Source organism: Salvelinus namaycush, chromosome 13, assembly GCF_016432855.1.
Source record: "Salvelinus namaycush isolate Seneca chromosome 13, SaNama_1.0, whole genome shotgun sequence".
Taxonomy (NCBI): domain Eukaryota; kingdom Metazoa; phylum Chordata; class Actinopteri; order Salmoniformes; family Salmonidae; genus Salvelinus; species Salvelinus namaycush.
In genome coordinates this window covers 9,155,848-9,183,511 of record NC_052319.1, presented here as the reverse complement: position 1 = coordinate 9,183,511, position 27,664 = coordinate 9,155,848, and the positions used below count along the sequence as shown (strand labels likewise).

Genomic DNA, 27,664 nt, shown 5'->3' with positions numbered 1-27,664 from the left:
CTGCTGGAGCGCGTGCTACGAGTGGTGCTGCTATGGTGACCAGTGAGCTGAGATAAGGCGGGGCTTTACCTAGCAGAGACTTGTAGGTAACCGGTAGCCAGTGGGTTTGGCGACGAGTATGAAGCCTCCCGGGTGGCGCAGTGGTCGAGGGCACTGCATTGCAGTGCTAGCTGCGCCACCAGAGTCTCTGGGTTCGCGCCCAGGCTCTGTCGCAGCCGGCCGCAACCGGGAGGTCCGTGGGGCGACGCACAATTGGCATAGCGTCGTCCGGGTTAGGGAGGGTTTGGCCGGTAGGGATATCCTTGTCTCAGTATGTAAATGTAATAAAATGTATGCACTCTACTGTAAGTCGCTCTGGATAAGAGCGTCTGCTAAATGACTAAAAATGTAAATGTAAATGAAGCGAGGGCCAACCAACGAGAGCGTACAGGTCGCAATGGTGGGTAGTGTATGGGGCTTTGGTGACAAAATGGATGGCACTGTGATAGACTGCATCCAGTTTGTTGAGTAGAGTGTTGGAGGCTATTTTATAGATGACATCCATGAAGTCGAGGTATCGGTAGGATGGTCAGTTTTACGAGGGTATGTTTGGCAGCATGAGTGAAGGATGCTTTGTTGCGATATAGGAAGCCGATTCTAGATTTAATTTTGGATTGGAGATGCTTAATGTGAGTCAGGAAGGAGAGTTTACAGTCTAACCAGACACCTAGGTATTTGTAGTTGTCCATGTATTCTAAGTCCGAGCCGTCCAGAGTAGTGATGCTGGACGGGCGAGCAGGTGCGGGCAATGATCGGTTGAATAGCATGCATTTAGTTTAACTTGCGTTTAAGAGCAGTTGGAGGCCACGGAAGGAGAGTTGTATGGCATTGAAGCTCGTCTGGAGGTTAGTTAACACAGTGTCCAAAGAGGGGCCAGAAGTATACTGGATGGAAGGATCTTGTGGAAGGATGAAATAGTATGAATAAATTAATCAAATTTTTAAAAAAATATCAAAATATGTTGATCATTATTTTAACATGTTGATAACCCATTGTATAAAAGTGATAATGCCCTTTATTTCTTGCAGAGAATAGAATAGGTCAACCTTTGTACTATGGGGGACAGTAGATTGACATAGGATAGTGCTTTTGCTGTTTGTTAGGCCTACTCGTCTTGTTGGCTGACGAAAAGTAAATGTGGACTCTTTTTCCAATATCTTCAATATGCATCTTGGAATTGGATAAGGACGTGAGCAGTTGCCTCCCCGATGTGTCTGTCTTCACTTGTAGCCTGCGAGAAAGACCTGATCACGTGATGGAGTGCGCAGCACTTGAGGAGAAGGGCACAACAGCCACTGGCCACAAAAGGCATGTTTTTTTTTGTTTTTTTAGGGTGCATTACGGCCACACAAAGGAGATGCCGCTGTGAAATTCTAGGCATTATCAAGTGCTTGTCAAATTGTGAATGAGAGACTGATGTAGTGTGTACAACCTGTGCAAAAAAAACAAAGCAGAGCTCATGTCTTTCTAGCACCTTTTTTCAAATCATCATGCAGACTTACAATGTATTAAAAATCTAAACATATAGCCCAACATTTGTAGGACAATTAAAGTTACATTAATAACTCTAAATTAAGCATATAAGAATACCTATTTCTTAACCGCTCAACACAGAATAGTCACATGTGCACACTCCCTCAAATCGTTTGGCGAAAACATCCTATTTTATTCAGCTTTGTTCAATTGTATTCTTCCTACTATAAAATAATGCCACGGAATTCTAAGCAAATCGTGTCTGCTAAATGAACTAGTGTAGCCAACAGCCATTTGGCATAGTCAGATCAGGACCTAACATAAGGACAACTCAGAGTATGCTATTCTGTTCTTCTGAAATAGACTACATTTTCTTATCATGCTTCTTTAGACCGGTCTAAAAGAAATGGATTTATTAGACTTTTTCAAATTTAGATGTTCCAAAGGTCAGTATCAGTGGCTTGTAGGCCAGGCCATGTGTGGAAGCCAGGAGATGCTAAATGTGTTTGTTAATTAACGGTCAATTACCGTGAGACCGACAGTTATTTGCTTGACATTCACCGGCTGACAATTTCGTGACCACCAGACCTAGTACAACCAATCCATAACTTCCTGCTAATGGGGAGTGGCACTGTGTAGTCCACGGTTAATCAACTACTATTTGAAAATGTCTGGTCACACATCCCCTAGATGGCAAAGGTCTGGATGGATATTGTTGTTTATCAGCTTAGTAACAAACTCAACCTATGCGATCCGAACTGTTCAAACCGTTCCTACCCCTCTTGTTGGCGGAGAGAACATTTTGCCGTTTTAAAGCTCATTCCCTGCAATTTTACACATTTTGCCATGTCTTATGTCTGTTATGATACCTGAGTCAATGGGGATCCTCTCGGGGTCGAAGCCCCTGGGCACGTAATCTGCCCATGATAACTACAATATTTAGATGGCTGGTTAGCCTAACTAACCCATCTAGCTAACATGGCCAGTAGTTGATAAAGTGGACATTTCTGATAGGTAAAAAATATCTAAGGTCTGTCAGTGAATGACATAACAAGAGGAAAACTGCCCATGCCCTACCAAATTTCGAAATTGATCCTTGTGCATTCTACTATTACAACTCTCAGCAGCTGTAAGTTAAAGGGATACTTCAGGATTTTGGCAATGAAGCCCTTTATCTACTTCCCCAGAGTCCGATGAACTCATGGATACCATTTTATGTTTCTGCGTGCAGTTTGAAGGAAGTTGCTGTCTAGCGTAATGGCTGGAAGTCTATGGGAACAGCTGTGCCAACGCTAGTAAGCACTGGCTCACAAAACTACCTCTAACTTACTTCATACTGGATGTAGAGACATACAAATGGTATCCATTAGTCCATCTGACTCTGGGGAAGTACACCACATTACCGAAAGTATGTGGACACCTGTTCGTCGAACACCTCATTGCAAAATCATGGGCATTAATATGGAGTTGGTCCCCCCCCCTTTGCCGCTATAACAGCCTCCACTCTTCTGGGAAGGCTTTCCAGTAGATGTTGGAACATTTGCTGTGGGGACTTGCTTCCATTCAGCCACGAGCATTAATGAGGTCGGGCACTGATGTTGGGCGATTAGGCCTGGCTCGCTGACTGCGTTCCAATTCATCCCAAAGGGGTTTTTAAGGTCAGTGCTCTGTGCAAGCCAGTCAAGTTATTGCACACCGATCTCGACAACCAGTTCGGTACGGACCTCGCTTTGTGCACGGGGGCATTGTCATGCTGAAACAAGAAAGGACCTTCTCCAATCTGTTGCCACAAAGTGGAAGGCTCAGAATCGTCTAGAACGTCAGATTTCCCTTCTGGAAAGATTTTTACACGCTTCAGCACTCTGTGGTCCCATTCTGTGAGCTTGTGGCCTAAAATTTTGCGGCTGAGCCCTTGTTGCTCCTAGACGTTGCCACTTCACAATAACAGCACTTACAGTTGACCGGGGCAGCTCTAGCAGGGCAGAAATTTGACAAACTGACCTGTTGGAAAGGTGGCATGCTACGACGGTTCCACGTTGAAAGTAATTTGAGCTCTTCAGTAAGACCATTCTACTGCCAATGTTTGTCTATGGAGATTGACATGGCTGTGTGCTTGAGTTTATACACCTGTCAGCAATGGGTGTGGCTGAAATAGCTGAATCCACTAATTTGAAGGGGTGTCTACATACTTTTGTGTATGTATAAGTATTAAAAGCCTGACTGAGTTCCAAAAAAGCAAAATTCTGGTTCCGGATCCAGAAGGTGGTCCACTAGTTGAATATGACTGGAGTAGTCTGTTAGTGTGTGTGTGTTCAGTATGGATAGGGAAGTGAAAGACAATAGATGTCTTTTTTTTGTAGCTTTAGGGATTGGCTTACACGTGTATTGGTCTTCTTCATACTGAGTATTCTTTCACTGATAAGTGTTGTCCCAGTCATAATTTGACCTCTTACCCTATTGAGGCGAATCAAAGAAACATGTTCGGAGTCTTGCTGAGCTCTCAGGACATTGACTATATTTAAGTAGTAATCTAAGTAGTATATTTCTTAGATTCTCTGAATTGTACCTTAAAACACTAACAGGAATAGAAAATGGCTGTTTGAGGTTGATGGGCATGGGGCCATATTTCTGTGTTTACACTAACTGATGTAGGAAAGACATACCTCAGCAGAACCTTGTGGTTTCCACACTTCCATTTCATGTGTGTGCAGATCGTGTTATGCTTCTCAGAGGTAGTAGAAGCACGAACATCGAGAGGTTTGACTTGAGGGTGGTGCTTGGCGATGTGCATTTTGTTGTTGTTTAGGTGTAATGTCTATGACGCACAGAGGACAGGCGGAAAATATCTCTTTCCAGACAATTTGTGCTGAGTGTTCCTTGACGGTATACAAGCACTGTTTGGGGTCTGTTCTTTTGAACTCAGTCAATTTAGGGAATTCTATGGAAATGCATTTTATGAATCAAAAAAACCCTTCCCCAATGTTTCATACCTGAATTGCATTTTGTTGTGATGGCATTGACCCACTGAATGAAGAATACATTCAACCCACTATGCAAATCTATTAGTACTGGAAATCAAGATTGCAGCACTTATGTCTCATCTAAAGCTACACTCTTAAATAAAAAAGGTTACAAAATGGTTCAGCAGTCCCCATAAGAGAATCATTGACAATACATTTTTTGTTGATTTGAGTCATTTAGCAGATGCTCTTATCCAGAGCGACTTACGGGAGCAATTTAGTGTTAAGTGCCAGATATTTCACCTAGACCGCTCGGGGATTCAAACCAGCAAAATCTTGGCTACTGGCCCAATGCTCTAAACCACTAGGCTACCTGCCTCCCCAGCCAAGTTCCAGGTAAAACCCTTTTTGCTTCTAGTTAGAACCCTCTCTGAAAACCAAAAGGATTCTTCAAAGGGTTCTCCTACGGGGACAGCCAAATAACCCTTTTTAGGTTGTAGATAGCCTTTCATACACTCGTAGAGCCAAACACTCAGCACCTATTTTTCTAAGGGGATTTCTCTTGATCAGCTAACAAAGTCAGAGGGATGATAGATGGGGGTTTTACTGTCTTTCTCTGAATACAGTAGGCTGAATTACACTGTTGAGCTGACGTTGTTTGTGCTGTAGTTGTCATTGTGATGATTTAAAGGGTATTGCGTGGGTTTTCAAGACTGAATCACCCTCCTGTCATTGGTCACAGACAAAGACTGAAAGAGAAATCAGGTTTCACATGTTCACATCAAAACTTTCCGTTTTGTCACAGATGCCTTGAGAGAATCTGCGGCATTTTGCAAAACCAGATAAAATATGGCAAGGTGTTTGAGACACGTTTTGTACAGAACTGGGTTCAGATCACAGAGACCGCTAAAGCTAACGAAAGGAACAAATTAAGGGGTACAGAGGGCAAGTCCATTCATGGTTTTGTTCGTTAGGATACACTGTAGCAAAACAAGCATTTCATATTGAATAAGTTCAGCTAATACCTCCCTGTTTCCCTCTTTCTTACATTTTGTGCCTAATGAACACGGCCCATGTAGGCCTGGTCTTTTTACAGTAAATGTCTCCTTGTTCGCACTGTCATAGTAGACTTTGGTTTTTGCTGATGGCAGACCTGATACTTGGAATTATTCTAATCAAAGACCATTTTAGACTTCCTCAAAACAATCAAACATTATTATTTAATTACTGCAGTAAAGGGGCTTGTCAACGACCCACCCGTAGGTGATTCGTTGAGAGCCCAACCAGCAGGTCTAAGCCACAGCATTTTATAGCAAAGTCCATCCTCTTGAATGTTCATGACATTTCACAGATAAGAGAATGTATACAAAGGTACATTGTGCTCTCATGCAACACACATCAAGATTTACATGGCACCAAATATCTGTCTCTAGTTCATTTACTGCTTGCTTATACAGGAATACTAATGCAACAGACACTACTAGGTCCTTTCCTTTAAAAAAACTGGACGTTGGGTCTCCCTGGCACCGACAGACAGGCACACACACTAATCATGGAATGTTGTCTTATCACCAAGCCATCGTAAATCTACTGTCAACGTTAAATCTGAGGCTTCTCTCTCTTCACACCGACACATGAGAGTTCTAAGAACTCTGTTCTGTTGCCTCTACAAATTGTTTAAAAAAAGTGAGTACTATTATAGGATTACATTCTTATATAAGAGGAATGTGATTAACATGTTGTAATTCTACGACACGGTGGAGAGCAATGACAGTACAGTGGGTTCAGGTTACTCAAGGATGTACAGTGTCTGGGAAAAACCCCTTTGAAGTTAAATACTTCCTTATTGGTCAATACACTATACATTCTAAGGAGAAAGTAGGGCAAATCTAAAAGGCTCTTCATGCTCCACAATTGCGTCACACCCTCCGTACAGAGCCTCCGGACCGTATTTCCAGATCAAACAGAGACCCACTGGGCACACCACGTCATTTCAACATGAATAATATTTGGTTGAGTCATTGATCAATGAGATTACAACCTATATTCACCCACTCAAAAAGACAGCCAAAAGTTAGTTGAATTTCCAATGTGCTATCACCATGCTTTCAACCATCTTTTTAAAAGGACAAGCAAATTCCAATGGAAAAACAATGTCAGATTTTTTGGCTTAGTTGTCACCCAAATGTCTAAAACTGGGCTTTTGCCCATTAAAAAAATAAAAAAAAGCACATCAAAGTTCAAATGGGAATACGATGTCAGATATGTTGTTTATTTATACAACAGATTGTGTTGTCCACTGTGCTTAATCTAATAGCAGAACCAAATGACCTGGATTGCAGTTGAGATTACGTTAAAAGTACATGGTGCAAGTGATCAATGCCGTTCCAGATTCTACGCATATTACAGCAATTGTGAAGATCTCCACAGACCTGCGACACTCTATGCATGCTATCGTGAACATGCACGCTTTTATATGACTACATAACATTACTTTTATTGTTTCAGTAACCTCAATATGGCCATGGATGTGCTACTCATTTTAAGGTTGAATGTTAGATGACTTAATATTATTGAATTGTGTTTGGTTTACAACGCAACCAAATATCAACATTTTAAGGAGATGTATCTACTGCTGTCCATCTGAGCAACTGGTTTAGCCCTATTCTTTAAGTTCGATTTTTGGTTGAGATGGTGATGTGAATCAAACTAATTTTCAAATTAATTTGAAAACAAACTGAAATTAAAGCTAGTCAATGGTACAGATGGCACTAGCCAAGCAGAAGATATCTCATTCAAATGTCAACCAAACACAATACAATAATATTAAGTCATCTAACGTTCAACCTTAAAATGAGTAACACATCCATGGCCATATTGAGGTTACTGAAACTATAAAAGTAATGTTATACAATTCAATATCCTACAATTTTAAATCGATCAGAGCTTGAAACACTAGGCCTATGTGTTGTAAAAACATTTTTTTTTTTTAAACAATAGCTGTTGATGACATTTAGTCCTAAATAGAATCATTGATATTTGAGTGATAAAGTATGGTCACATTTCATTTGCTCTGTTAAACCTACCCTTTGGCATGACTTCGATAGCAACAGTAAATCTACTTAGTTTTTATCTGGAGATTGCTCCACAATCATTCTCTCTATAGTGCATTGGTATTAGTCAGTGACAAAAATAGCTAAGCAAGGCTGGGTTTGATTAAAATCCTGGATGGGAGACCAAAGGGTAGCTGTAGATGGATCAATTCTCCAGTAGGAGGTGCTGCCCAGCCTCTATATATATATTGCTCAAAAAAATAAAGGGAATACTTAAACAACACAATGTAACTCCAAGTCAATCACACTTCTGTGAAATCAAACTGTCCACTTAGGAAGCAACACTGATTGACAATACATTTCACATGCTGTTGTGCAAATGGAATAGACAAAAGGTGGAAATTATAGGCAATTAGCAATGCACATTTGTGGCCTGCTGGAGGTCATTTTGCAGGGCTCTGGCAGTGCTCCTCCTTGCACAAAGGCGGAGGTAGCGGTCCTGCTGCTGGGTTGTTGCCCTCCTACGGCCTCCTCCACGTCTCCTGATGTACTGGCCTGTCTCCTGGTAGCGCCTCCATGCTCTGGACACTACGCTGACAGACACAGCAAACCCCTTCTTGCCACAGCTCGCATTGATGTGCCATCCTGGATGAGCTGCACTACCTGAGCCACTTGTGTGGGTTGTAGACTCCGTCTCATGCTACCACTAGAGTGAAAGCACCACCAGCATTCAAAAGTGACCAAAACATCAGCCAGGAAGCATAGGAACTGAGAAGTGGTCTGTGGTCACCACCTGCAGAATCACTCCTTTTTTGGGGGTGTCTTGCTAATTGCCTATAATTTCCACCTTTTGTCTATTCCATTTGCACAACAGCATGTGAAATGTATTGTCAATCAGTGTTGCTTCCTAAGTGGACAGTTTGATTTCACAGAAGTGTGATTGACTTGGAGTTACATTGTGTTGTTTAAGTGTTTCCTTTATTTTTTTGAGCAGTGTATATATATTTTTCTTCTGATAGTGGATATAACGTTAAAGATCTGACGTTGTTTTAAAGGTACAAATTCAACATATTTTATAAGGTTTGTCTATGTTGAAAATGGGTTACCATGATATAATCCTGTGGTTTTAATGTTACCCTCAAAACAACAGTAAGTTAAATACGTTGACAAATTACATTGCACTTCTACTGGGCACAAACTTGTTGAATCAACACGGTTTCAGTGGGACTGGGTTTAGCTCGCATGCAGGCAGGGGCCTGCATATGTCAAGCGGTGTAGAGAGCAGTAGCATAATATTGCAGCGAATTCAGGGTGTTAGCCCGCACCAGAACTCAAACCCAGGTCCAGCGACTGTCAACCCAACACATTAGCAGTTTCGCTAAGAGATTCAAATATTGTGTGTGTGTGTGTTTCAGATAAAATACAAAGTCTACCCTCTGCTCATGGCCAGGGTCATCTCCACTAGCCTCAGAGAGGAGCGTCGTATCATCGCGTCAGCCAACATACAGGAACAGGTCTGTCACTCTATGTCACCAGGAAACCTCCATGATTTTCCCCTCTTATCTTTCTTTCCTCAAAATACCTGGGAAAAGAGGCAGGAAGAGTTTAGACTAAAGTGCAACAGAAAGGCCTGTGTGCATACAGATGTAGCATCTTAATTTGATCACCCTGTTGCTGGAGAACTTTCCCGCAATGCAGGAAATGTTAAACTTCTAGTGTATTTGAGGTTTAAAAGGCTTCAAAAGTTTGTCATTATCCTTTACGAAAAATGTATTGACCCCATTAATTATAATCCACATAATAATTCACATCCTGTTGCTGCAGGATTATTTTCCTGCTGTAGGAAACTGGCTCAAATATAAGGTCCTACATGTGTGTGTGGTTAACCTCAATATCTTCTTGACAGGGCCCGTTGGAGAAGTCTTTGCAGAATTCCGTGGCCTTTGAGAGACAGAAGAACATGGACAACAGGGTGGCAGTGATCAGGAGTAATGTGCAGATGCTGGACCAGGCAGTGAAATGTCTAGAGGACATGCAAGATGACTTTGACTGCCGCTTCAAAACTATCCAGTCTCGAGGTCAGCTATATGGCCAATCTGAAATCAACTTCCAGCTCCTATCCCCTATGGAATCCCCTAAGATCTGAGATGATTTGATAGCGAGCATATAATATCGGATAGCTGTAAGTAATATGGCAATAGCTGTGCCTTGCCCTCTGGTGGCCTGATGTGGTGGAATTATTGAATAACTAAGGGTAAGACTTTACTTAAGCCCTGCAGGTATAATGCATTATGTGGTTATAATGCGTTGTAATACTTATCGTGAGCATATAGGCTTAAAATGTGCAATTTGGGATTTGAAAAACAACATAGGGATCACCCCACCTTTTTGTTATATTCTTCAATAATCAATGGCTATACTGCATTCATTTGAAAGTCTAAAAATGTACATACAAATCCCAGATTGCCCCTTTAAAGTGTTACCACAGTTTCCCCCCCACGCTGTCATATTAGATGTGTTTGTGTCCCTCAGATCCGGCGGACAGGAACACCGAGGGGATGAAACAGGAAGTGACCCGACTGCAGGAGATTCTCAACAACCTGGACTTTAAGAGGAAGGTGTGGGGACACTGTAACACACATACATTTAGATAAACCAGCAATCCGCTATGTTTGTCAGCTGCACCTTTTTTACTCTCTGGTTGTTACTATAAGCTTCCTGTGAAGCGTGTAAACAGTCAAAGCCCTTATCTGCGATCCCTTATCTGGGAGTGAATGTGCGTTTTATTTGAATTGGTGCCACCATTTGTCATTTATAACTGTGTTAGGTACTTATGCAATTGCTGCCTGATGCAGTTTAAGTCTATACAACTCTATGAATAGTTATCTACAGTATATAGATACGATTGTTAAAGACTTTCCTTTTTTGGGGCCTGTGACATGTGGAGAGCACCGAGGCATCAAGCACAATACTGCAAGTTTGATTTAACACTGCAAAACGGTTCAGTGAGTTACGATATCAAAGAATGTTAATTGAATTTGCTTCGGGCTTATACTACTTACATCAATTGGTGCATACACAATCATATGGATTGGCCCCAGTGGGAATCGAACCCACAACCCTGGCGTTGCTCGCACCATGCGCTTGCCAACTGAGCCACACAGCAGACCGGACCAGCATTGAGATTTTATTGTTCCGCCACAGGAGAACCTGTCTAAAATGAGTGACGTGATAAAAGAGATTGACGCTCTGATAGCCTCCCAGCTGAACCCAGAGCTGATGGAGTGGAAACGCAGGCAGCAGATCAACTGTATAGGTGGCCCACTGCTCACTGGACTGGACCAGCTCCAGAACTGGTAAAACACACATGTGCAGGAATGCATGCATGCACATATATAGTGTACACACACACTAGTAAAAGCCCTAATAAAAAAGACACTGAACACACACACACGCCCTAGTTTAAATCCCCAGTATCAGTCATTTTCAGATCAGCTTTGCTATCACTTAAGGGTTGGACAATTCCAGTCCTCAGGGGCCTGATTGGGTGTCACAGTTTTGCCCCAGCTAACACACCTGACTCCAAAATTCACCTAATCATGATCTTCAGTTTAGAATGCAATTTGATTAATCAGCTGTGTTTGCTAGGGATGGAGAAAAAGCGTGACACCAATCAGGCCCCCGAGACACTGTTCTTAACTCATAACTCTATCGTAAAATACAGTAACTTGGGACCCCTCTCTCTCACAGGTTTACTCTAACAGCCCAGAGTCTGTTCCAGACGAAACGTCAGCTGGACAAACTGGGAGATCTTATCCTGAAGGTGACCTATGCGAGCGACCCCATCTCCTTGCAGAGACCGCAGCTGGAGGAGCAGGTCAAATACCTCATCGACCACCTCATCAAAAGGTACTAACCTCAACAAAACCACACACCTCTGGTCAAATACCTACCTAATCTAACTAAATGCATATGTCAGACTACTTTAGAGTCAGCGGCACCAGTTAAAACAAAGCATAAACTGTCTGCCAGTCTCGCTTTGGTTAAATGACCACACTTGTGCCTTAAAGTGAATTTAGAAAGGCTGAACGTAAATGTAAGGCCTGCAAACTTTAAGATGCAACTACACTTGTAAATACAAAAAATTTATAAAATATCCATCACAAAATAATTATCCAAAAAACTGGACGCATAGGGAAGCATTAATGGTCTTGTTGACAGGGAAATGGACTTGACTTACACTGCTCAAAAAAATAAAGGGAACACTAAAATAACACATCCTAGATCTGAATGAATGAAACATTCTTATTAAATACTTTTTTCTTTACATAGTTGAATGTGCTGACTACAAAATCACACAAATTATCAATGGAAATCAAATTTATCAACCCATGGAGGTCTGGATTTGGAGTCACACTCAAAATTAAAGTGGAAAACCACACTACAGGCTGATCCAACTTTGATGTAATGTCCTTAAAACAAGTCAAAATGAGGCTCAGTAGTGTGTGTGGCATCCACGTGCCTGTATGACCTCCCTACAACGCCTGGGCATGCTCCTGATGAGGTGGCGGATGGTCTCCTGAGGGATCTCCTCCCAGACCTGGACTAAAGCATCCGCCAACTCCTGGACAGTCTGTGGTGCAACGTGGCGTTGGTGGATGGAGCGAGACATGTTGTCCCAGATGTGCTCAATTGGATTCAGGTCTGGGGAACGGGCGGGCCAGTCCATAGCATCAATGCCTTCCTCTTGCAGGAACTGCTGACACACTCCAGCCACATGAAGTCTAGCATTGTCTTGCATTAGAAAGAACCCAGGGCCAATCGCACCAGCATATGGTCTCACAAGGGGTCTGAGGATCTCATCTCGGTACCTAATGGCAGTCAGGCTACCTCTGGCGAGCACATGGAGGGCTGTGCGGCCCCCCAAAGAAATGCCACCCCACACCATGACTGACCCACCGCCAAACTTGTCATGCTGGAGGATGTTGCAGGCAGCAGAACGTTCTCCACGGCGTCTCCAGACTCTGTCACGTCTGTCACATGTGCGTGTGAACCTGCTTTCATCTGTGAAGAGCACAGGGCGCCAGTGGCGAATTTGCCAATCTTGGTGTTCTCTGGCAAATGCCAAACGTCCTGCACGGTGTTGGGCTGTAAGCACAACCCCCACCTTTTGGACGTCGGGCCCTCATACCACCCTCATGGAGTCTGTTTCTGACCGTTTGAGCAGACACATGCACATTTGTGGCCTGCTGGAGGTCATTTTGCAGGGCTCTGGCAGTGCTCCTCCTAATCCTCCTTGCACAAAGGCGGAGGTAGCGGTCCTGCTGGCTGGGTTGTTGCCCTCCTACGGCCTCCTCCACGTCTCCTGATGTACTGGCCTGTCTCCTGGTAGCGCCTCCATGCTCTGGACACTACGCTGACAGACACAGCAAACCTTCTTGCCACAGCTCGCATTGATGTGCCATCCTGGATGAGCTGCACTACCTGAGCCACTTGTGTGGGTTGTAGACTCCGTCTCATGCTACCCACTAGAGTGAAAGCACCGCCAGCATTCAAAAGTGACCAAAACATCAGCCAGGAAGCATAGGAACTGAGAAGTGGTCTGTGGTCACCACCTGCAGAACCACTCCTTTATTGGGGGTGTCTTGCTAATTGCCTATAATTTCCACCTTTTGTCTATTCCATTTGCACAACAGCATGTGAAATGTATTGTCAGTGTTGCTTCCTAAGTGGACAGTTTGATTTCACAGAAGTGTGATTGACTTGGAGTTACATTGTGTTGTTTAAGTGTTCCCTTTATTTTTTTGAGCAGTGTATATTGCCTCCACCCAAATCTAGGTGGTGTACACAACTGCTCCCACGCTATTGTAGTTCTCTTGTGTGCCATCTTTGTGTCATCCTTTGTGCAATGTCCACAGCTCATTTGTGGTGGAGAAGCAGCCATGGATGCCAACCCACCCCCAAAAACCTCTCATCATCAAGACCGGGGTGCAGTTCACCACCAAAGTCAGGTACAGTATGTGTATGCAACACAACTCAATTGTGATTATCAATTCATTGTGTGTGTGGGTGCATATTAAATGTGTTTTTAGTCAGTATTTCTGTTTTGATCACGTTTTATATCCAGATTGCTGGTCAAACTCCCAGAGGTGGATTATCAACTCAAAGTGAAGACGATATTTGACAAGTGAGTAAGACATCCGCAGAAGCATTTTAATCTCCATCTTTTAGCCAATGTTTGTACACTGGTGGCAATGTAACACAGAAATATGTGGCACATTCACTTTGAAGGGTGAGAGAACCAGTGGTTGCTCTTTGCAAGTTCTGTTACACATACTGTGTGTGAACATGTCACGGATATACTGTGTTCTATAAACAATGTTTCATAGACATTCATTAGCAAGCTGGCACTACATTACTGAGTAATTTTGCTATGTTCTATATTATTTTCCCCTGTGTGTAGGGACCTCCCCCCTGGCAGAGTGTGAGTATACTTGTGTGGGCTGTTCAGTGGGAATTTCCTTCTATTGTTATTTAGGCCAATATCAAGTGACGTGTGTAGGGATGAGGTAGAACAGTGACCAAAAAGAGAGATACGAGAAGCCATTTTTGATTACAAATCAGATGACCCGGTTTAAGTGATCAGAATGATCAGTTGCCTGGAATTCACCTTGAAATTGAGTTGTTTCTACCTCTGCATGCGTTTGCCATGTATCTCAGCTCAATTTGTTTGTGGGTGCTTAGTTCAGACTATTAACTATGGCTTTACCACATCCCTCTCCATTCAGACATCGTCAGTTCTTCATCCTGACTTCCACCACCAAAGTAATGGACGTGGAGGAATCATCTAATGGCTGTCTATCTGTAGAGTTCAGACACTTGGTAACCTCTCACCTTCACTGTCACCACTAACATATTCATAATAATTTAAAACTCAATCTGTTAATCCACAGGTTTAGTGGACGCTAACTAATTTGGTCCAATGGGGCTGGCTGCAGCAGCCATACTGTACGTTTGCAATGACCCTGTTATATTGCAAAAATTATTAATTATGATCGCCCTGGCCTAGCTGTACATGAAATTGTATGAATAGTTCATTTTATTATTCATTTCTGTCTATTTATCTTCAGCAGCTGAAAGAGAAGAAATATGTTAACGGTACCAAGGTGAACGAGGTGAGGGGAAATATGACAGTTGAACAATACTTTTTGTTTCTCCCTAAATGATGGTTAAGGGTCAGTGACTCAAGCCTATCAAAAGGTTACACTCTAGCGCAGTGAACTTTAGGAAAGCTTGACCTTTGAAACTTGACCTTCAGATTTTTTTGCGGTTGACACTAGTTGCCATAAACGCTGCCTATTTCTTCTTAAAATCTGATTTGAAACCTACACCTAACATTATCCACACTGCTAACCTTATGCCTTAAATTTAGCAAATATTTGTTTTTATGAATTTTTGCGATATAGCCAAATTTGACTTTTTGACTGTGGTTACTAGTGCAAACCTTTTTGTTTTCCATGTTAGCCGTTTTAGAAATGCTTTGGGGAGAAACTAAGTCTTTAAGTGACTACAAAAAATATCAATTCTGGTCAACCAGAGGTCATTTAAAGTTATTGGACACTGAGGAGAATTAAGAGTTTAATAATTCCTGATTTATTTAGAGGTCAATTACTGCCTGAGGTGATATCTTAAAAAAAAAAACACAACTCAAACGCTTCCATTAAGAAAAGGTAGTTGCTTTCTTAAAACAGTAGAGGGCGACATTACCATGGATTTAAAGTTTTCCCTCAATTTGAAGTTACATTTTTCCCCCCTCCTTTTCAGGACAATGGTGCGTTTGTGTACGTTTCGAGATGGCACCGTCATTTTATCGGAGATGAAAAACCTTAACTCTTTCTGAGTAAAAAAAAAGAACATAGATAAAAATAAACTCATTTTTGTATATTTGACCTTTTCATTCACATGACTCAACAAAACTCAGGTCAAGCCTTCCCTCACATGCTCTAAACCTTAGGATACAGGATCCTTATTTTATCCAGAAATTGACTTAATGAATACCACTATCAAACTTAGCCCTATTACTCATATACTGAAGAGAAAATAATATTACTTCATTGGAGATTGTTTTCCCAGCCTTGTTATGGAATGCTGTTCTTTGTTAAATAGGACAAATTGCTTATCCTGTTAGTTTGTCATTGAAATGTATGAAACTTTTTTGTGGGTCACTCACTGAACAAAAAAGGTTTTGTAGCCCTTGGCTATTGTATTTAATGTGTTCTGAGGAAAAGGTTTAGTAAAGTGTGTGTATTCTGCTGGTTCCAGGGTCCTCTCTCTGTGACGGAGGAGCTCCACTCCCTCAGCTTCGAGGCCCAGTTCAACATACAGGGCATTAACATCGACCTGGAGGTCAGTCAGTCTACACACTCCTTCACACATCCTGTATACGACACACACATTCTTACAATAATCCACATATAGTCCCTCACACACCACTTAGAACCCCCACATAGTCTTCCTGGCATACATTGTCAGTTATTATTAGTCCTTGTTTAATGTTAAGGAATATGTAGTTTAGGTCTTAGGAGCATGACTAGATACTTCCACACTCCATCCCCAGGGGGCAGCACCAAACGGGTCTAAATTCTGAGCCAAGCCTTTAGTGCAGGCAATCAAGGTGTTTGTCAGTCAGAGCCGTGAGGCTGCTTGTTTCTTTGGCGGACATGAGGCCTTTCGTTTGGTTTTGAGTCTGTTTGGGTGTGCCTGTCTCTAGTTTTCCCTTTTGTATGTTCATTTTCGTCACCATCTGAACATCTGAACAAATGATAAACTGCTTGGCTGGCCCGACTAAGAGGTCAAGACGGAGCTGGCCCTGAACTCTGTAGTTTTGCTGTCTCCTGGGTACATGCATTCAATACCTGGTCGCATATGCTTACTTCTCATATTAATGCACACACAGTCCGGTTACAGAACAATTAGGCAAGCCTAGGGCCCCTAGACCCAGCGAGTGTAAGGGTAGGATGTCTATTCAGTTCTGTAACAGCAAGCATATACTTTCTGTGTGCAGTCAGGTCCATAATTATTGGCCTCCTTGCAGGCTCAAGAAAATGGAAACATTTATATTTTATACTAATACAATTGCTCAGAGAAAGACTTTGTTTAACAATTAATAAACTCTGCAAAAAAAGAAACGTTCTCTTACTGTCAACTGCGCTTATTTTTAGCATACTTAACGTGTAAATATTTGTATGAACATAAGATTCAACAACTGAGACATAAACTGAACAAGTTCCACAGACATGTGACTAACAGAAATGGAATAATGTGTCCCTTAACAAAGGGGGGATCAAAAGTAACAGTCAGTATCTGGTGTGGCCACCAGCTGCATGAAGTACTGCAGTGCATCTCCTCCTCATGGACTGCACCAGATTTGCCCGTTCTTGCTGTGAGATGTTACCCCACTCTTCCACCAAGGCACCTGCAAGTTCCCGAACATTTCTGGGGGAAATGGCCCTAGCCCTCACCCTCTCATCCAACAAGTCCCAGACTTGCTCAATGGGATTGAGATTCGGGCTCTTCGCTGGCCATGGCAGAACACTGACATTCCTGTCTTGCAGGAAATCGCGCACAGAACGAGCAGTATGGCTGGTGCCATTGTCATGCTGGAGGGATGAGCCTGCAGGAAGGGTACCACATGAGGGAGGAGGATGTCTTCCCTGTAACGCACAGCGTTGAGATTGCCTGCAATGACAACAAGCTCAGTCCGATGATGCCGTGACACACCGCCCCAGACCATGACAGACCCACCTCCAAATCGATCCCGCTCCAGGGTACAGGCCTCGATGTAACGCTCATTCCTTCGACGATAAACGCGAATCCGACCATCACCCCCGGTGAGACAAAAACGTGACTCGTCAGTGAAGAGCACTTTTTGCCACTCCTGTCTGGTCCAGCGACGGTGGGTTTGTGCCCGTTGTTGCCGGTGATGTCTGGTGAGGACCTGCCTTACAACAGGCCTACAAGCCCTCAGTCCAGCCTCTCTCAGCCTATTGCGGACAGTCTGAACACTGATGGAGGGATTGTGCGTTCCTGGTGTAACTCAGGCAGTTGTTGTTGCCATCCTGTCCCACAGGTGTGATGTTCAGATGTACCGATTCTGTGCAGGTGTTACACGTGGTCTGCCACTGCGAGGACGATCAGCTGCTGTCTGTCCTGTCTCCCTGTAGCGCTGTCTTAGGCGTTTCACAGTACAGACATTGCAATTTATTGCCCTGGCCACATCTGCAGTCCTCATGCCTCCTTGCAGCATGCCTAAGGCAAGTTCACGCAGACTGTGACCTTAATTGCCTACCGTCTGTAAGCTGTTAGTGTCTTAAAGTTATTTGGATTTTTACGAATTATCTTTGAAAGACAGGGTCCTGAAAAAGGGCCGTTTCTTTTTTTTGTTGTTGCTGAGTTTACTAATTATTGGCACCCCTGTTTTCAGTACTCTAGCACTTTACCCTTGCAAGGACAACGCAGCATTTAAAAAAAACTGTTTTATGAGATTGGAGAACACATTGGGAGGGATCGTGTGTGTGTGTGTGTGTGTGTGTGTGTGTGTGTGTGTGTGTCTGCAGACCTGCTCTTTTCCTCTGGTGATCATCTCCAATGTTAGCCAGCTGCCTGGAGGCTGGGCCTCCATCATGTGGTACAACATGCTGACTGACGAACCCAGGGTGAGCTGAGGACACACACTACCTTTGTTTTAGGTGTTATTTTTTTATGCCGCTCTCTAAACTAGACTACTCACGACTGCTATTGTCATGATAATCAATGGTTTCAAGTTTGGTATTGAGTCCTTTTTTGATGAGTGGATTCATAGCGAACACTGCATTTCCCACTCTGTGTGTGTGTATATGTATGTGTGTGTATATACACTGCTCAAAAAAATAAAGGGAACACTTAAACAACACAATGTAACTCCAAGTCAATCACACTTCTGTGAAATCAAACTGTACACTTAGGAAGCAACACTGATTGACAATAAATTTCACATGCTGTTGTGCAAATGGAATAGACAAAAGGTGGAAATTATAGGCAATTAGCAAGACACCCCCAAAAAAGGAGTGATTCTGCAGGTGGTGACCACAGACCACTTCTCAGTTCCTATGCTTCCTGGCTGATGTTTTGGTCACTTTTGAATGCTGGCGGTGCTCTCACTCTAGTGGTAGCATGAGACTGAGTCTACAACCCACACAAGTGGCTCAGGTAGTGCAGTTCATCCAGGATGGCACATCAATGTGAGCTGTGGCAAAAAGGTTTGCTGTGTCTGTCAGCGTAGTGTCCAGAGCATGGAGGCGCTACCAGGAGACAGGCCAGTACATCAGGAGACGTGGAGGAGGCCGTAGGAGGGCAACAACCCAGCAGCAGGACCGCTACCTCCGCCTTTGTGCAAGGAGGTGCACTGCCAGAGCCCTGCAAAATGACCTCCAGCAGGCCACAAATGTGCATGTGTCAGCATATGGTCTCACAAGGGGTCTGAGGATCTCATCTCGGTACCTAATGGCAGTCAGGCTACCTCTGGCGAGCACATGGATGGCTGTGCGGCCCCACAAAGAAATGCCACCCCACACCATGACTGACCCATCGCCAAACCGGTCATGCTGGAGGATGTTGCAGGCAGCAGAACGTTCTCCACGGCGTCTCCAGACTCTGTCACGTCTGTCACATGTGCTCATGTGCTCAGTGTGAACCTGCTTTCATCTGTGAAGAGCACAGGGCGCCAGTGGCGAATTTGCCAATCTTGGTGTTCTCTGGCAAATGCCAAACATCCTGCACGGTGCTGGGCTGTAAGCACAACCCCCACCTGTGGACGTCGGGCCCTCATACCACCCTCATGGAGTCTGTTTCTGACCGTTTGAGCAGACACATGCACATTTGTGGCCTGCTGGAGGTCATTTTGCAGGGCTCTGGCAGTGCACCTCCTTGCACAAAGGTGGAGGTAGCGGTCCTGCTGCTGGGTTGTTGCCCTCCTACGGCCTCCTCCACGTCTCCTGATGTACTGGCCTGTCTCCTGGTAGCGCCTCCATGCTCTGGACACTACGCTGACAGACACAGCAAACCTTTTTGCCACAGCTCGCATTGATGTGCCATCCTGGATGAACTGCACTACCTGAGCCACTTGTGTGGGTTGTAGACTCCGTCTCATGCTACCACTAGAGTGAGAGCACCGCCAGCATTCAAAAGTGACCAAAACATCAGCCAGGAAGCATAGGAACTGAGAAGTGGTCTGTGGTCACCACCTGCAGAATCACTCCTTTTTTGGGGGTGTCTTGCTAATTGCCTATAATTTCCACCTTTTGTCTATTCCATTTGCACAACAGCATGTGAAATTTATTGTCAATCAGTGTTGCTTCCTAAGTGTACAGTTTGATTTCACAGAAGTGTGATTGACTTGGAGTTACATTGTGTTGTTTAAGTGTTCCCTTTTATTTTTTTGAGCAGTGTATATATACATACATATACACACACACAGTGTTGTAACTATGGGTAAAGTAGAAAAGGGAAAATAAATATGGGTTGTATTTACAACGGTTTTTGTTCTTCACTGGTTGCCCTTTTCTTGTGGCAACAGGTCACAAATCTTGCTGCTATTTCACCAAGTGGATATGGGGGTTGTTTTTGAATTCTCTCTCTAGAACCTAGACTTCTTTGCCAGTCCTCCGCGGGCCAGTTGGGGCCAGCTCTCTGAAGTGCTGAGTTGGCAGTTCTCAACTTTCACTGGGCGGGGCCTCAACAGGGAGCAGCTGTGCATGCTGGGAGAGAAACTCATGGGTACAGCAGCCTAGTTGTACACATTTCATTAGAGCATGAAACTCTTGGCATACATACACCATTCATTTGCCCAGTTCATGAGGAACGGCGCACCGTCGCAAGTATTTTCAAGTTTTACAGAACAGCAATGTGAATTATCAGAGATTTGTTTAGAATCTGACTTCCAAGTATGGAATCGTTCTATATTATCTAAGGATTGTTATTTTTGTACAATAATAGCTGAATATTCATAGTGTATGAATGTGTACTGGTTAGTTGATAATCAGAATTATATGACTAATCTTCACTGTAGGTCAGCAAGCCTCCCACAATGAATGTCAGGTATCCTGGTCCAAATTCTGCAAGGTAGGTCAAGCAGTCCTACTAATTCCTATAGTCCTACTACTGCAAGTCTTAAACACACAAGGTGGATGATGTCATGTCTTACGAACAAATACTTCCTTTATGTAGAAGCTTTCATATACATGCTGTACTGTCATTCTCGATCTTGACAGACTTTTTCATTTCAGCTCCTAGTGGAGTCCTTCTCCAAAATAATCGTCTCACTTCCTCTTAGCCTACTTCAAGTGGTCAAATTAAATTTATAGAAGTTTATGGCATCTTTCAGTAAAAAGTTGAGGGTAATTCTCATCTCTTTCCCCATTCCGTCTGCTTTTTCCAGGAGAATATTCCTGGGAAGCCTTTCAGTTTTTGGATGTGGCTGGATTTCATCCTGGAGCTCATCAAGAAGCACCTGCTCCCCATCTGGAACGACAAGTGAGACTTGTGGCCTGTCCAGAAACAACCTCTATCCCCTTCCCCTTAGGCCAGGGCTGGCGCGCTCATTAAGTAAGATTAGGTGGCCACCTAGAGCAGCAGATTGACGAGGGTGGCATTTTGCTAGCTAAACTCGCCAAGAAGACGCACTTCCAACAACGCATAACACCTCACACAATTCTGCCCCAAAACAATGAACTTTTCTCACCCATTGTCATATGGGCTATTTAGGTGAGTGCTGATTCCACCCAATGATAAGCAGCGCTTACTTTGCCAAAGGCAGGGACTCTCAAATATTTAGCTTGTCAATGCCCAGCTCGCCTAACCAGGGCGCTGTTGGAGAGATGCAGCGCTCCACCAACGAACGCTATGTAGTAGCTTTTGTGGTTTTTCTGTAGCCTAGACTGGAGAACAAATTCATGACGATGTCCTGTGACAGACACTTTTTACATCATTAAATAGCCTAAATGCACCCCATATCAATTTATTTTTATTTTTTATGTGCTTTGATGAAAATATGACTTAACATTTTAACAAACACCATATCCTAAAAACAGGACGGGGTCCAAATAAAATGTACAATATTAAACTAGACTACTCACGACTGCTAAATTGTCATGATAATCAATGATTTCACGTTGGTATTAAGTCTTTTTTTGATGAGCTGATTCATAGCCAACACTGCATTTCCCACTGTGTAAATACATCAATTATCATTGCAAATTGACTCCAGATAACTCCTGATGTAACTTGGGTAGCTGATATTCAGATCTTTTAATAGGCAAAATGTCTTGAGCTTTTGTCAGGAATCAATCAAGCCAATGCAACTACCTGTTTTACAAACGGTAGTGGTCATAGAACTGTATAGCAGGCCGACACTGTAGGCCTACACTGTTCTAGTTTTGCGGGAATCAGGAAATTAATCATTAGGTTCAGTTCCATTTGAATGGATTTAATCTATTTACTCAGGGCTTTAGAACAGTGTACTTCATTACATTAGTGGGTTTTACTGCATAATGTAACTGATGGTGTGGTTTGCTTGTGCTTCCTTCAGCTGCATCATGGGCTTTGTCAGTAAGGAGACAGAGAGGGCCTGTTTGAAGGACAAGGAGCCTGGGACATTCCTGCTGCGCTTCAGTGAGAGCCACCTGGGTGGGATCACTTTCACCTGGGTGAAGCAGTCCGACAGTGGTGAGGCCCGCTCGGTTGTCAATTACTGTGGCGACGTGAGAGATTGACTTTGAAGAGGCTATATGGAACTTTTGCATCTGCTCTTGAGCCAAAAAGGGGTCCCCTTCATGGAGATAAATATTGTCCAGAAAGGACCTCATTAGACACAAAGGGTCACACCACCCCACACCATTTCCTAAAACAAATGATTTGTGTGGTTTCATAAAATATGAATCCATTTATCTGAACCATGCGGTCAACATTGAAATCCCTAAACAATTAGCACCTAAACTTCCAGTGTCTTAAAATGTATTCTGTAAACATCCAACTCTGATTGGCTCTTTGGTTGTCTGTGTCAACAGGAGAGGCTAAATTAATCTCGGTGGAGCCATACACCAAATCACGCCTCAGCGCTCTCCCGTTCGCCAACATCATCCGGGACTACAAGGTCATCGCAGACGGAGAGGTCCCTGAGAACCCGCTCAAGTTCCTCTACCCCGACATCCCCAAAGACGAGTCCTTCAGACGACATTACAACAGTCAGCAGAGCAAAGGCAAGAAGGTTACCAAGACACGTTTATGATAGAGGGGTTTGACTTGTACTTTAGATATAGGAATTGTGACCACCTAGGTTCCAGCAACTTGTCTGTGAATGAGAGTAAGTATGTTATGGGGGTGCAACATTCTCATTGTTTTGTGGGGATGTTTACGTGTGGTGACTGGGGGAGAGGACAGGGGGCTGGTTGGTACACAACATGCAATTATCAATGGTTGTTTACTAAAATGCCTATATTCTCTTTTTGTCTTCTTGCAGTCTTTCCATATATATCATCTACATGGATCCCCATCTCCACTTTGCAGTGCGTACACAACAGTTTGTTATGATCTTCTAATTTGTGCAGACCAGACACTGCATGCAGACCTGCGCCAAAGATGTGTATTTGAAATGCACCCATTATATATTAGATATATAAAGATACTTTTGTGTATATATAGTGTGTGGAACACCCCTTCAAATTAGTGAATTTGGCTATTTTAGCCACACCTGTTGCTGACAGGTGTTTAAAATTGAGCACACAGCCATGCAATCTCCATAGACAAACATTGGTAGTAGAATGGCCTTACCGACGAGCTCAGTGACTTAACGTGGCACCGTCATAGGATGCCACCTTTCCAACAAGTCAGTTCGTCAAATTTATTCCTTGCTAGAGCTGCCACTGTAAGTGCTGTTATTGTGAAGTGGAAACGTCTAGAAGCAACAACCGCAAAGTGGTAGGCCACACAAGCTCACAGAACGGGTCCGCCGAGTGCTGAAACGCATAGCTTGTAAAAATTGACTGACTCGGTTGCAACACTCACAGAGTTCCAAACTGCCTCTGGAAGCAACGTCAGCACAGGAACTGTTCACAGGGAGCTTCATGAAATAGGTTTCCATGGCCGAGCAGCCGCACACAAGCCTAAGATCACCATGCGCAATGCCAATCGTCGGCTGGAGTGGTGTAAAGCTTGCCGCCATTGGACTCTGGAGCAATGGAAATGCGTTCTCTGAATTGATGAATTACGCTTCACCAGCTGGCAGTCTGACGGACGAATCTGAGTTTGGCGGATGCCAGGAGAATGCTGCCTGCCCCAATGCATAGTGCAAACTAAAGTTTTGTGGAGGAATAATAGTCCGGGGCTGTTTCATGGTTCGGGCTAGGCCTCTTAGTTCCAGTGAAGGGAAATCTTAACGCTACAGCATACAATGACATTCTAGACGATTCTGTGTTTCACCTTTTGTAGCAACAATTTGGGGAAGGCCCTTTCCTATTTCAGTATGACAATGCCCCCATGCACAAAGCGAGGTCCATACAGAAATGGTTTGTCAAGATCAGTGTGGAAGAACTTGACTGGCCTGCACAGAGCCCTGACCTCAACCACATCGAACAGCTTTCGGATGAATTGTAATGCCGACTGCGAGCCAGGCCTAATTGTCCAACATCAGTGCCCTACTTCACCAATGCTCTTGTGGCTAAATGGAAGCAGCAATGTTCCAACATCTAGTGTGAAGCCTTGCAAGAAGAGTTGATGCTGTTATAGCAGCAAAGGCGGGACCAACTCCATATTAATGCCCAATATTTTGGAATGAAATGTTTGAAGAGCAGGTGTCTACATACTTTTGGTAATGTAGTATATGTTAGTCAGGGGAGGACTATTCTCTGAATTTCTGAAAAATGTGAATAGTGAAACATTAGTTATCCTTTTTAGATAAAACTATACTAAATATATTCACGTCACCAAATTTATTGAAACAACGTTTTGCAATAAAGATCTACAGTAGCCTCAACAGCACGCTGTAGGGTAGCACCATGGTGTAGCCGGAGGACAGCTAGTTTCCGTCCTTCTCTAGGTACATTGACTTCAATACAAAACCTAGGAGGCTCATGGTTCTCATCCGCTTCCATAGACTTACACAGCAATTGTCAACTTCCGGAGGATGTCCTCCAACCTATCAGAGCTCTTGTAGCATGAACTGACATGATGTCCACCCAATCAAAGGATCAGCGAATAAATCTAGTACTGAAAGCATGAGCTACAGCTAGTTAGCACTACAGTGCATAAAATGTGGTGAGTAGTTGACTCAAAGACTATAGTTGAACAGTTTTGAAATGTATTTCTTAAATAAAGTGAGGCCTAGAGAGCTAGCTTTATTTCTTTAGTATTTTTTTCAGTTAGCTTGCGGATGCAGCTAGCTAGTTTAGCCTACTCACACCCGGTTGAAACAGAGGGATGTATGTTAACTAGATATGGCTATCCAACACTGAAACTCTTCCAAGTCTAGGCTTTTGGTTTTATTAATTTATTGCCATTGGGGCCCACCAGTGTAACTGCTTACTGACTGTACACTGTACTGCATGAGTTTAGTGGATTTACTAACGTGTTAGTTCTAGTAGATATGTTTCCTATGACGTTTGCTAATATGGCGACAGCCATGTACAGTAGGAAGTGTGTCGAGGTTAGCAGTTATGATAAGGATTTTTTTTTACGCCTGGTCAGACAGCTTATGTGTTGTGCACTGAAGTCCACAAGCAAAGGGAAAGATGAGAGGAGGAAAGCACATAGATGCAAGAAGGAATTATACAATGGGCAAAGTGTGCTGGCTGTATGTGGCTGCTATGAAAGTGAACTGTTCGCATGTGATCAGGGGTGTATTCATTCTGCCGATTCTGTTAAACAGACGCAAATGTAATGAAACTGCGATAAACATACCTGAATTTGTCCAATAGAAATGATTGGTTGCAACTGTTGGATTAATGATTATACCCTAGATCAGCTAGATGCCGGTAAGTGTGCAAGGCAGTATAGAATGTGTCGGTGTCACCTAGATTACTCAACAATTTCTCTCAACCTGTGCACCTATGTTGTAAACATTTTTTATTCATAGGCTCGGTTGTAGCAACCTCCATGATGGATATAGGGAAATTGATTATCACGTAGTAGCTTAAACCTATCGATGTTACATTGACCTGGATGACTAACCGTCATCCCGAGTGGCACAGTGGTCTAAGGCACTGCCTCTCATTGCTAGAGGCGTCACTACAGACACCCTGGTTCGAATCCAGGCTGTATCACAACCGGCTGTGATTGGTTTGGCCGGTGTAGGCCGTCATTGTAAATAAGAATTTGTTCTTAACTGACTTGCGTAGTTAAGTAAATCTAATATGCTGTAATAGAAATAAGGCCATGCTCATAAAACAAATGATCGTCCTCCCTCATCTTAAATGGGGCTGACCGCCACTGTTAGATATATTATTTTAAATATCATTTTTTCTCTAGTCTAAATCACTCCCGTGGCTTATGTCCCTATCGCTTTCTCTCCACTGCTGCCCCATTGCCCCGCCCCCCCAAAGACACCGCGGCTAGCTAGCCTAGTCCCATACTGTAGGCCTATCTACTGTAGCCAACTCATCCGTCATTGCAGAGACGCAATTGCGCCTCTAAGCCAGTCTCCAAATAACATTGGACTGAACCTGCTGAAAGTCAAAATAATCTTTATCTTTTAGTTGCATTGTCATCAGTTAAGCATTTGTCTGGCTTTTACTTCCCTATTGCTATACAGATGAGTTCTCCGTACTCCGAGTAACACCAGATGACCTGCAGAGTATGCCAAGTAACTCACTCCTCTACGACTTGTGTTCCACTGAGGGCCACTGGATCTGGCATTTTCTCTTGCATCTGATCACAATATATTGCTCTTCTATCCAACTGCTAGTATTGTCTTTGAGCCCACTGTCATGAATACAAACGTATAATGTTGTAAAGTAGATATTACATGCAGTGGTATATCACTTCTCATAAATAGATGTATTTAATTGTGTGTATTATGAAATGTCTTGTATTATGCTGTTGATTTCTGTTTGGCTCTGTTAGTCTAAAACGTCTCTATCAAGAACCAAGGTTTGTACAAAGAATGTTTTATTATCCTATTCTTTTTCATTAGTTTAGCTACCAATTTGATATTTTTGCACTAAGAGCCCAAGGCCTCTCGAGTAGAAAAAGGGTTTAACTACATATGATTTCCCCTATTGTCTTTACTACTGAGTAATAGTATACCTATAGATAGCCATGATCAACAATCAGAGGATGGATAAAATATTGTACTGGACAAAGCAATATTTTTCATCAGATTTTCTCTCCTTGAATAAAGATTTCTGACCTATGTGGAATAGTAATTTGTTTTTATTAATTGACTAATGACTCCTAATCAGATTGTAACCCAAGGTTAGATTACTAATTTTGCTGTCTAAAATTTAACAGGCAACCAAATTCCCAAGTAAGTATTTTGTTTTTTGTCATGCTATTCAAAAGCGCAACGTTTCCTCATATGTTGCAATATTTCCTGAACGATTCATATGGCAATTCCTGATTCTCATTTTCTCTTGGCATTTGATCTGCTACATTGTTGGCATCATGTGGCTACTGTACCTCCCTTCTATTGTAGTAAAATGGGAAAGTACCTTGGGCTGTCCATACTGTTTTGCCTTGAAGGAAGAGGTTGCTTCCTTATTTCACTGATCAGCGGATCTACAGTGGTTTCTGTCAAGTGTAAACACTAATTTACAGGCTTTACTTCGCAAGACAGTGTAGCATGATGTGTTGTAGGCCTACTTTGGGTTTACGGCTTCTTCCAATGGTTTGTGGCACAGGTGGTTATTCACCGTAAAAAAAATCTAACTACCCTTCATATGTCATTTAAACAGTAAAGTATGAAAACCCGGGGGATTATCATGAATTACACACGACGAAGGTTGTTCTCAAACGCCTGGATGCGGCACTTGGAGTGCCTAGGTTCGAGTGCCTATTAAACGGTTGCCAACATACAGTACATAAAAGAAATTGTTTGACATTGACAATCAAACC

The 27,664-nt window shown here is 43.1% G+C and overlaps 1 protein-coding gene and 1 long non-coding RNA gene across 5 annotated transcripts in view; one reads left to right on the top strand and one right to left on the bottom strand.

The window, feature by feature from the left end:
* Positions 1 to 26,965, top strand: part of LOC120058215 (signal transducer and activator of transcription 4-like) — a 32,393-nt gene extending 5,428 nt beyond the window's left edge. For 2 of the 4 annotated variants that reach the window (XM_039006707.1, XM_039006710.1), the window contains exons 4-22: positions 8,941 to 9,039; positions 9,432 to 9,603; positions 10,058 to 10,143; positions 10,730 to 10,881; positions 11,276 to 11,434; positions 13,444 to 13,536; positions 13,653 to 13,712; positions 13,989 to 14,009; positions 14,314 to 14,407; positions 14,656 to 14,700; positions 15,848 to 15,931; positions 18,142 to 18,240; positions 20,203 to 20,338; positions 20,631 to 20,683; positions 21,000 to 21,094; positions 22,149 to 22,285; positions 22,627 to 22,818; positions 23,079 to 23,124; positions 26,364 to 26,965. In XM_039006707.1, coding sequence (XP_038862635.1) covers positions 8,941 to 9,039; positions 9,432 to 9,603; positions 10,058 to 10,143; positions 10,730 to 10,881; positions 11,276 to 11,434; positions 13,444 to 13,536; positions 13,653 to 13,712; positions 13,989 to 14,009; positions 14,314 to 14,407; positions 14,656 to 14,700; positions 15,848 to 15,931; positions 18,142 to 18,240; positions 20,203 to 20,338; positions 20,631 to 20,683; positions 21,000 to 21,094; positions 22,149 to 22,285; positions 22,627 to 22,818; positions 23,079 to 23,124; positions 26,364 to 26,367 — 1,827 coding nt within the window. In that variant the 3' untranslated portion in view covers positions 26,368 to 26,965. The remainder of the gene's footprint in view (positions 1 to 8,940; positions 9,040 to 9,431; positions 9,604 to 10,057; positions 10,144 to 10,729; positions 10,882 to 11,275; positions 11,435 to 13,443; positions 13,537 to 13,652; positions 13,713 to 13,988; positions 14,010 to 14,313; positions 14,408 to 14,655; positions 14,701 to 15,847; positions 15,932 to 18,141; positions 18,241 to 20,202; positions 20,339 to 20,630; positions 20,684 to 20,999; positions 21,095 to 22,148; positions 22,286 to 22,626; positions 22,819 to 23,078; positions 23,125 to 26,363) is intronic. The other 2 variants (XM_039006708.1, XM_039006709.1) reach the window with 2 other exon arrangements.
* LOC120058216 overlaps positions 1 to 27,664 on the bottom strand; it is a 35,297-nt gene that overhangs the window by 7,161 nt on the left and 472 nt on the right. The window contains exon 2 of the long non-coding RNA XR_005477989.1: positions 8,959 to 9,107. This is a non-coding gene — a long non-coding RNA (uncharacterized LOC120058216). The remainder of the gene's footprint in view (positions 1 to 8,958; positions 9,108 to 27,664) is intronic.